The sequence below is a fragment of the Colletotrichum fructicola genome (genome assembly GCF_000319635.2).
Source record: "Colletotrichum fructicola Nara gc5 chromosome Unknown KSG_Nara_v1_contig09, whole genome shotgun sequence".
NCBI classification, from domain to species: Eukaryota; Fungi; Ascomycota; class Sordariomycetes; order Glomerellales; family Glomerellaceae; genus Colletotrichum; species Colletotrichum fructicola.
Window position 1 is genome coordinate 1842404 of NW_027094059.1, and position 10901 is coordinate 1853304.

Below are 10901 nucleotides of genomic sequence, written 5' to 3' on the forward strand. Positions count from 1 at the left end.
GTATGCACGCACATAGGTTGAACGAAGGTAGACCGGGAGAAAGGGGCCGAGAGGAATGTGTGTATGCATATGTGTAGTGTGCTGGCTATTACCTGAAGCGCACATCTCCATCGCCTCGTCGTACATGGATGCCCATGACTTTACCGAACGAAAGGACCGCGCAGCCGAGTGCCCCATCACATCATGTCATTTGTTAATCAACCCTGCAAGCTACAGTTGAACCTCGAGAGTCACAGAGGGCGAGCCCGCCAGCCTTCTTGACGAGGACGCCCGACTGTGCCCGCCTGCAACCCTGAGTGCTGGACCAAAAATGCGGCACGTACCCTGTACAACAACCGGGTCTGCACGGACGAGGCAGAGGCAGTATCCGAATATCAAGCAACATGGTCATATCCCGGGAGACTCATCCCTCCGCGCCATATGTTTTTTCATGTGTACGGGTTTCTGGTCATTCAAAGTCATGAGCATCCATCATTTCGTCTCATGGTCAACTCAATATCTCGTACCCCAACTTGTTTGCGCCCAGGCATGGCTGAAGTGGTCACTGAACATAGAGCTAGTGTGCCGCACCCGGCGCTCTCCACCCGTGAGACCAGCCGTGCCCATCCCATCCCACCCATCACCCAATCATGTACTTTCCCTCCATCAAGCCTTCGAAGCCCAAACTATATCCATCACTGGTTGTCCCGTTACCCATGCTGTTGCGCTGTTCGTCTCTATCCGAGCAGAAGAAAGCCGACGCTCCATACAGACCCCTCGCATGCTGAGGCCTTGTCATTCCAAGCAAAGCCAAGGCTGTGAACAAAAAGTGCTGGTGTCTTCGAGGGGAAAAGGTACAAATTGAGGGGAAGCAGAAAGGGGCAGAGCCGGGTACGGTCTCCTCAGTGACGCGCCAAGCCAAGCCTTCATGGCCTCGCCTGTGGTCTGTACAGGGGCCCAAGTTGCGGCAGCAAGTCTGTCATTAAGTGTGAGTGGGAAGCATGTTGTTTCAATGCCTGTGTAACCTTCAGAGACGGCGCGAAGTGGTCGCTTTGCCCGGTGCAAGCACCTAGCGCCGCCTGTTTCTTTGCGCGGCGTGCTTTGTCAGCCAATGTGATGGCTCAGGTGCCCTGGAATGGTGTCGGCCTAGGAGTTAAGCAGCATGGACTTTGGAAATCCTTATTCCGGGCGAGACTACGGCGAGACTTTTGTCGATTAACTCCGGTGGGATCGCCCCGGACGAACATGGCAACATTACCTTCTGTGGGGAGGGGACGTCCTTGTCTTTGACGCCCTTCCATTGTAAATCTTCATCCATCTCGCTACCCACGCCAAAGCAGAGGGCCTAAGGCTGTCCGGGCACACAAACACGCGCGCTTCGAGCAGGCGTTGATCATCATGTAGTAAGGGGGGGGGATATTGGTTGACTGTAACTTGGTAAATTTTGTTGGACATGCTACTCTTGTGACATTCTTTCTTGTTTGGATTGTCGTTGAAGTTTCTAAACTGTCCACAACACAACGGAGTACCTAGCCAAATTGAAACGCCGCCGCCCGTTCCCAGTCATCATCTCCGCGTAAGGTCGAGCGCTTCGACCATTGCATGCAACCCTAAATGCTCCCGAACTCCTGGCCAAAGCCACCCTGCATATGTCAAGTAAATTCCAATATAGCTCGCTCGGCGGGATTTATCGAAAGATGAGTCGCATCCCGCTGCGACTTGGTTGTTCTTTTTTTTTTTTTTTTTTTTTTTTTCCTTTTTTTCCTTCTTCTCCTTTTCTCGCTAACACCCTCCACCAGGGGCCATTTTATTGTTGAATCATGCCTGGAGATCCTGGCATGGACAAAGGTGTAGTAGGGTACTCGTAGCCAGCGTCAGAACAGTTGGCCGAGTGGTCGAAAGAGTGAGAGAGCGGAGGAGTCTGCTCATCAACCCATCAGCACTGTGGATCGCGGGGAGGCAGATGCCGCATATAACTCACATGAGGGTTCGAGGGGTCGTAGGAGCCAGTTGCGTTCATGTCGACGCCGGAAATATAGCCGTAGTTCACGTAGGGGGAGAGGCCATCGTCGCTGGAGTAGGATTCGCGCTTGATGGCATCGTTGAAATGGTTCATTGGGGGTAGCGTTACCGGCACCGCTGCGGCCAGGTAACTAGGGTAGACCTCTGCAGTTGTCATGGGGTAAGGCTGAGTTGTGTACGAAGGAGCCAGGAGCATCTCTTCAGGGGGAGGGTAAGTCGAATAGGCGAAAAGAGGAGGAGTGTTTGATCTTTCACGACCGTCTTCGTAAGTTTGCGGGAAGAGAAGCTCGTCATCGGTGTGCATTGGGGGGGTAAATTGGCCCTGATTCATGGTCTTGGTTGGAATCGGCGTCTTTTGCGTCTTGGTAGAGGATTGCGACTGGCGCTTAGCACTCTTTAGCTGCGTCTGCTTCTCAGTGGTGACGGTCGAGCCTTCCTGTCCTGCGCGTCTCTCGAGGTCCTCGAGGCGTCTCTTGAGCTTCTTGCCTATGAATCTTTGTTAGGAGGAAAGTCTGTTGAGGTAGGGAATGACATGTATTCCATGATGTTGACGTACGATAGTTGCGCTGAGCGATGCGGTTCTGGATCCTCCGGCGTTCAGCGAGGTCGGAGATCTTGGTCCAGTCCTCGTCCGGGTTGGCAGAGCTACTGAATGCGCTGCTTGTGCCGTGACCTGAATAGGCCCTGGGTGCCGGGGCAGCAGGCGGGTAGGTGTATTGATGTTGAGACATGGTGAACATAGACATGGCGGGCGATGCTCTCGGGTTTTGGCTAGGACGAGGTTGTTGTTACAAGGAAGGGATGTGCGATGTAGAAGACAGCCAGCAAGCAATCAGTTGTATGAAGACCAGTTGTACGAAGGAGGCTGAATGGAAGTGTTTCCAATCAAGTGTCGATATGGAGGAGTGAAGATGTATGGTTGAAAGACGAGCTGCTGGGTCAAGACACGATAGACGATGGAGAGGAAGGGAAGCTATTAAATAAAACCGGCCCAAGGCTTCGCTTGACTTCCAGTCCAGCCCAAGGAGAGTGACCGACGAGCTGGAGCAATGACATGTCAGCGGCAGCAAGAGACAGGGCTGGCGGGCGTGGTAGGCATTCGTTTGTAGTGGGTAGGTAGTGTACCTTAAGGTAGGTAGATAGGCGTACCTAGGGTGGGGTGTGCGAATAGGCATCCGCACCCGCACCCGCACCCGCAACCTGGGCGTGGTCCGGTCTGTTCTGGTGCGCCTGGTACAAGTCGGTTAACCTGGGAGCTGTCTGTGTTGAGAGCTCGAGGCAGAGGGACAGGCAGAAGGGTACCACTGCCGTGGCCGGTAGGCTGTGGGAAGGATGAAGGGGGGAGGGGTGGCCTGTGGAAGGGTGTGTAGGGCACAGCAGAATACTGCATAGTATGTAGGTGCTGTGCGGCAGAGGCAGGGTACCTCGTACCCAAGGCGTCCGCAGGATACGCAGTAGGTAGGTATGCGAATAGATACCAAGTAGAGAAGACTGAAGTGAACAGATGAAATCTGGGAGGGGAGGGGGGGGGGGGGGGGGGGGTGATGGGATAGGATGGGAGGGGGGTGACAACCGCCGTAGGGCAGAGAAAGAGAAGCACGTTCCTAGTAACAGGCACATCAGAAATCCAAGTCAACGGAGCGAGGAGGTGAGGGTACGTATTCGTAGTTGTTCTGTTGTTTCGCTGGCGGCCAGGCTGCAGCGAAGCAAGAAGTGCGAACACACGCGCAGCACCGTCGAGATACGTGGTGGAGTGAGTGGTGGAGAGCGACGCGCGAGAACAGGTGCACTGCGATGGTGCACCTGCTGCAGTCCAGTATTGCAGGGGTCTGGGTCGAGGGCGGGAAAGAGACGGTGGGGGTACGTACCGGGGGCCTCTCGTCCAGCCTGGTGGAGTCGACGTCTCAATCTGGCTGTAGGGGTTCAACCACACCAACCACAGTCCACGCCATGCCTACCCAAGGCACCTTTTGGTACGCGGGTACATAGCTTAGTCCGACATGGATGGCGACCTGGGACTTGCCCGGAGACAGGGGACTAGCCTTCTATTGCCTGCATCCAGGTCGCCGCACCGTGGGCGGGGGAAGGGGGTCCAAGGTTGAGGCTGGGGTAGGGGTCCCGTCTCTTTCTGTTCTCCACCACCATCGCTCCACGACACGGGGGGGCTCAAGACCAGCTTGACTTGACTGGACGACTTGTACGAGAAGCGCAGAAAGGTTTGGCGCAATTATACCGGACAAAACGATCAAGGACCAGCTTTTGTCTTGCTGGCCATTGCCTAATTACTTGCGTGACCAAAGATTGGATCCGATGCCATCTTATCTTGCCGCCTCCCGTGAATTGTGCCTGCCACACCACACCACCCAACAACAACAACATGAGAAGGAAGGATCATGGCCAGCAAAAGAGCCTTATTGGACATGACACCAAGCAAGCGCAAATAAACCGAGCTAAGTGTGCTAAATTTGCCTACTTGACGGCCTCCTCTTCAGTTCTGCATCAGTAGCTACATACAATTGCAACCTGCCGAATGTTTGGTGTCTGTCTGGCTCGTGGCCAGAAGCCGACGAGGGACTGCACTGTAGTATCGGTATTTTGAGATGCAGCCAAACCCTGGAACCTGCTGCTGCATCGTGCCATCTACCTTACCAAAAGACAGGCCCTTGCCAAAGGATCGCGTCCCTGGGAAGCGTCAGGTTACACAAGACCCCCCTTGTACATACTACATACCCAAGGTTCCTGACTATACTAAGGTACGTACCGAGTGCGGATGCAATGTCCGTAGGTACCTATCTCGGGTACGGGGGCGTCTGCGAGGCATCAAATGAGAACATGCGAGGTACCTACCTACTCTCGTCGCCTTGAGCTCATGAGAAAACTCGCGGCCGCCGTTGCGCTCCGTAGGGCTGCCCATCAACAGCACAGAGTAAGGTAAGGTAGACTCGGTCGACCTTGCCCAGCAACACCAGATCGATGATGGAGGGTCGCGCTACCGCCGCCACAGGATAAACGGCAAAAGGTCTGCTGGCATTTCAACCCAAGGCCAATCCAACACCATTTAGGTGGCCTGTCGCCCTTCGCCCTTCGCCCTCCGCCCTCCTCAGCGTCCCTTCTTTTTAGGTGTGTCATGTACAATTCATCATCGCCCAGAGTGTGCGTTCTGCTCCAGCTTTAGCAGCATTTCCCAATCTGTCGCCGCCATCAATGGCCAAGCTTTGGGCTGGCGCCTGGGAGGCGGCCGATCGCTCATTGTCCACTTTAAAGATGGAGACGGCACCTTCGCTATCTTTCGGGGGCACTGGACAGTTACAGGTCCCAAAGCGCTGCTCCCCAAGATACCTAGCTCAGCCCGCACAGCACCCTAGCCGCTCCCAAAGTCCCTCGCATTGCCTGTATGGGGAGCCATAGACCAATGCAAAGAAAGACGTTTCCATCCTGCGACCATGTCCAGCCACCAAACCTACCTTGGCTACCCACCTACGTAGGAAGACCTCCACTCCCCCAAGGCATTTGCCGTGCCTAGCAAAGGGCGCGTTTCGTCTTCCAACGACACACGGTTCCTGTGTCCAGTAATTGGGTTCATGTAGCATACCTACCTTACATACCTTGCTCCATCAGGTGGCGAGCATCTTCGGCAGGATATATTAGCTGTCACCTTACCTACCACGGGCATGGGACGGGGTAGACTTTGCGGGCGTCGAGGGGATATTCGGATGGAGATGAGTGTATGAAGTGGGTGACTAGAAGTCTCTGTGAGTCAACCCGCCCCCTCCGGACCGTATCCGAACTGGACGGGAGTCCGTCTGGGCAAAGCGCGAGCTTGCCTGCGTACACGGCCCCTTCTCTTACTGTTATTGTGCCGTTCCGGACAGGTTCCACGGAGCCGCAGGTCCTCGGAGGTTGAGCGGGCGCTCAATGATTCCAAAAAGGGGAGTAAGGAAGCAGAAATACCATGGATAGCTATACACGTAGCGCGCTGGGAACCTGGAAGCACCTGGTGAGGCGACTGATCGCCGTTGAGGACATCTACTGCCCCGGAGGGAGCGTGGCGGCGCAGATCCCACCCGCACATGCTGCTCCCGAACATTTGTCGATGGATGGCTCACGAATGCCTCGTTCCGGACTGGACTGTGCTCGACTTCATCTGCCTTCATGTTTCCAGAGGGAGTCGTCGTCTACAATGCGAAACATGATGGACAGGGTCATGATATTGCGATGCGAAAATGGACCAATCCCAGGACACACCGCTCAAGGCTCATTCGGTGTGACCACCGCGCGAACAGAGGACCGGGCTGGCAAGAAAACAAAAGCTCATCTGGTTGACTGGACTTGACTTGGATGGACAGCCAGCCGGGGAAGGGAACATCGTGCGGATACATGCTTGAACCGGCCGACAATCTGATCCTGGGACCTAGCACCCACCGCCCACGCTCCAGTATCCGTACACTACACGTATTTCCTGGGGACACTGGACGGGAGAAGGTGGGGCAGGTCGCAGTTCAATTATGATGCTAGGTAAGGTAGGTAGTGTATTCGTAAGGTACACTACCGTAGTTGCGTGGGACGGCACCTCACGTCGGGTGGGCCCAGCCGTAATAGTAGACGGGGTATCGGATCACGCTAGTCCTAATATAGCGAATCGTAAGTCGAGCCAATCATAGGCCCTCAATGTCTCGAAGCCAAGCTTTTCCCTGCCTCGAACCCAACACTGGACCCGCTGGACCCGCTTGCCTCGGGATGACTGATGCCAGATTCCAGACTCCCGTCGGGACTTCAGACACCAGATCAATTCTACACGAAAGTTCAAGCGCGCCATTACACCCCTGCACGCCCACTGTCACCGTGCGCCCCTGACAGGCCGTTGTCCGATTCTACCAATCTCGAGCACGAGAATTCGATTGCCTGATTCAAGTGGGGGATGGAGGAATACTGCGTATCCGTAGACGCAAAGCAGACCTCACCTTGACTCTCTTTCTCGTAGGATTCCCCCAAAGGACCATGCGCTGTTCAGTGTTCAGGGTCTCCCCTCTGGCAAAAACACCGCAACTACATAGTAATGTCAATCAATGACCCGCCGGTCAGCCCCGCAAACGTCCCTATACGTCCCGTCCCCCCAAATGCCCAGTTCCCGCCCGACGTCATACCAAAGAGGTCAAAAGGAATCAACCTAAGCCGGCCCTTGCGGACTAAAAGCGGGAAAAAGCCATTCCGACTTACCCAGCCACGGGGCGCGGTGCACCAGATCGGCCAAACCGTTCTAGTTGTGCATGTTTGATCCAGTCGTGGGAAGCGGCACGTATCATACGCCTTCCATTAGCCGCGCTTTAGCGCACCTTGACATTTCTTTCATGTTGCCCATGGCTTGCCATCTTGCAAAAGGTCCAACCTGACACACGCCGTGTCCGTGGGTCGTAAAACTCGACAAACGACAGCGTCTCTTGCTCGACATGGTTTCCTTTGCCCATGAAACCTCCCTCATCTCGACTGGTCTCGGGCTAGGTAGGAGCTGGAGGAACTTTGGAGGCTGAAGCACCCATATCCGAACTTTCACATCATCTTCACCTTGGGTGAAGGAGGCCAGCGAAGCAAATTGTAGCGGGATGACTTGGCGCTAGGCCGGTGGTGGTTGATCTGGCAGATGGCTAGAAAAAATCCATCCGAATTAGCCAGCTTGCGCCCGCTTCATCGTCCACTTTCTCAGGCATCACGTACAGCATCAAAAGTTCTTCATTGCCCGCCGCGTCCATCTATCCGTACAAAAGGTACCTGCTTTTTAGTACCTCCTGTGCGTACGGCGCAGTAATAAGGCGCTTACAGTGCTTCAGTGTGGTCAGGGGTTGTCCCCGTCTGCCCCTCCTGTCCGCCGAGAGACACCATTCTCGGCCCCCAATGACGAGAATGCCCACGTGCTTTGTAAGACGTCTATTTTTGCGTGGTCGATTAGCAAGACGCTGGCTGAAATGCTACTCGTCCATTCCACCATTGCGTGCACAACCTTGTTCCTCCACAACTTGCTTCCTGAGCGGAGGTACTCCATCAACGGTTGACAAGATGCCACCTCACCTGCTCATATTGGGCTCTCGCTATGGACGAGATACGCCTGTCATTACTGCTGCTCCTAAGGCGGCCTCGTCTAGACCGTAGTCCGAACAGGATTCTGTCGACAAGTCGGTCGACGCAGGTAACGCGCTGCGAAGTCCCTCTTCTGTCCGTCCATGGTTTCAACGAGCTCAGCCCAGCCAACGGCACTAGCTTCGACACCCATGTTTGCGGATCTATCATCGCCGCAGAGCAAGCACAGACAATCTGGCAAGAGGTGTGCACACTCGGACCAAAGACCAATTAAGAGCCTTCAATCCAGTCAACAGGGCTGCAGCAATTTACCGCCGCCGCGCCGCCACATGTCTCTTCTCCCCCGGGACGGGGAGCCGTTGGGCTGGTTTTGTTTTTCCCTTCTTTTGTCTTCTGCCCTTCCCAACGTGCAGCAGTGAACTGGCAGTTACACGCACCTCACCACCACTATTGATGCGCCTCCAACAAGAGCCAAGTAAAAGAACCTGTAGAACGCATTCTTCAGCAACAGAGACAGATTCACACCACACATCTTCCGTCCATCGGCCGCCGAGCCAATCCACCCGGTTCCTGTGGACGAACACTACTTCCTTCATCGGCACCATATACAACGAGCCTTCAGCGACAACTCACCACTGTCCACGACACGCCGCGCACTAAACGAATTATCAGAACCCAAAGTCCTGGTCGGTCATCCTTCGGAATGACTGCTGCCTGGTATGGATCATGCACTTATTTTCGGTTCCAATGCGGCATTTAACTCGCTCTTTAGACAGGCCACAGCAACCGACTGATAGGGGAGAGGGAGATCAAGCGAATCGCTATGAACAACTCGCCAGCTTCCGTTGTCGAATTTTATTCCCCTGTGCGGCCAGTCTGTTCGCATACCCATCAGTCGTACATTTTGGCCCATTCGCCTTTCTCTCCCCAGTGGATAGCCCTATGTCGCCGAGATTGGATTCATCTTACCTGACGATGTGCAGGTCTGCAGCCCCCTCCCCCTCCCCCTCCCCCAAGGGCCCGGGTTTCAGGGCCCCAGGCCGAGCTCTCGGGCTCCAACAGGGGCAGTTTGATCAGTTTAATGATAACAACAGCTCCTTTCCAAATGTACCCTGATAGAAGAGGCCAGCGCTACCCCTCGGCCGAGGCTTCGTCAACAGGGGGTATTCCCTGGGCCGCAGTCAGCATCAGCTGTGGCGCTCCCAGGTTCCAGGGGATTGGCATATACATTTGCTCGACTCCCACGATATCTTTAAAGTTCTGACACTTTCCATAATGCAAAGACTGCGAATGTTGAATCGAGCCGTTTTACTTTGCCCAAGACGTGCAGGTCTCGCACCTAAGAATGCTCTGTAACTGCCTGGCCACACCTCGCGTGTTTATTCAAGGAGGACGACAGGTTACAGGAACTGTGGATGTGGATGCCGGCCAAACGGCCCCACGGCGGAGGGCAGGTGTGCTGTTCTTCTTAGTGGGCTATCCGCATGTACGGATACAATTCTGAACAGACACTCTCGACTCGGGGCTCCGCCACTGTCGATGTGGTCTGGGGAGTGGCTGCCGAGACGAACCGATGGACAGACATGGCAAGGAATTGCTTAGGTGCGAGGACTCCGCACTTTTAAGCAGTAGGTACGGATACTGGGTGAGGACTCCGACTCTCAGTGTAGTTCATTGCTTCTCTACCGCTCTCCTGGTTCCAAGCCAGGGCAATGACAGAGACGGGCACTTACTATTAGAATGGGTCACGGGCTTTTGCTCCGGGCTGCATCGGACCAACAGCCTTCCCTTGTCGCCGAGTTGTCCAAAGTCCCGTACATATTAGGCGACATCCAATGAAACAACCCGGACGGCGTCTATGACTGGCCGGTTCGGACTCGGAACATGTCCCCACTTTGCTCTCTCCCATCCGAACCCGCAGCCCACCCCCGGCGGTTTGCCAAAGGAGAAGAGGGAAAAACAAAAACAGCAGAAGATGAGTGACACCGAAAGAGAAGGGAAGGGGAACATACAGAGGAGGAGAAAAAAGCACTTTTGGAATAACAGACGGCTGCCTTGGTAAGATGTGGATGGATGATGTACATACTCCACTCGGACAAATATCCATCGGGGATTACAGTATCGAGTCATCACTATCACTGCTGAGACGCATGTCCTAATCTATAGCCACGACCCGGCCGATCGAGCAAGGAACTCTGCTCGGGTCAAGGGTCACCATTTTCTGATATGACGAGGAAAAAAGGTCGCAGTCAATGTAGGCTTTCAGGGGGAAGTCCCATACACTCCTTCCTACTGGGAGCTCGCTGCATCCAAGCTACAACGACGCCTCGTCACAAACCTTGCATCCAGTCCCGGATCAAAATCATTTGTGCTGTGGCTGTCCACGGAACCCGTTCCTTGGCCGTCACAGAAGTTAGTCGACCGTGGCATTGAGTATCGATAAAAGAAATAAAAAATAAAAATTAGGCATCTGGGTGGGGGGAATGCTTGTCGTGGTGGTTCAGCAGTGGTCGAACTAGTTAATTACACACCGGGCCCTGGTGGCAGGGAGGCACATACATTCAGCCACATCAAGCCAAGAATCTTTGTTCTTGGAATAGGTAGAGTTGGCATAGCTAAAAGCCGGCATAGCACAGAGGGCTTGGGCACTGCCGTCCCTTTCGGTGCTTCAACGGAAACGCTCGATGACGGTCGGGGATTGGTAAGCTGATGACAACGTCAGGCCAGGTCCGGTTAGGTGAGAGCAGATCGGGCAGAGTGTCCGAATTGGGTAATTCGTTGAAATCAACCAATCAAACAGGGCTATTTTCGCAGATGCGGTATGTGTA

At 54.5% G+C, this 10901-nt stretch overlaps 2 protein-coding genes across 2 annotated transcripts; one reads left to right on the top strand and one right to left on the bottom strand.

Moving 5' to 3' along the window:
* Positions 1–1786: 1786 nt before the first annotated feature.
* radR (Transcription factor radR) lies at positions 1787–2747 on the bottom strand (the record flags this gene model as incomplete). Its single annotated transcript, XM_032029702.1, has 3 exons — positions 1787–1900; positions 1961–2487; positions 2558–2747. The coding sequence occupies 3 exons, from the start codon at positions 2745–2747 to the stop codon at positions 1787–1789; spliced, it is 831 nt and encodes a 276-aa protein (XP_031890964.1).
* Positions 2748–8086: 5339 nt separating this feature from the next.
* Positions 8087–9189, top strand: CGGC5_v014807 (uncharacterized protein; the record flags this gene model as incomplete). Its single annotated transcript, XM_066153150.1, has 4 exons — positions 8087–8317; positions 8746–8790; positions 8846–9003; positions 9057–9189. 4 exons carry the CDS (start codon positions 8087–8089, stop codon positions 9187–9189), a joined length of 567 nt encoding a protein of 188 aa, XP_066007550.1.
* Positions 9190–10901: the final 1712 nt, after the last annotated feature.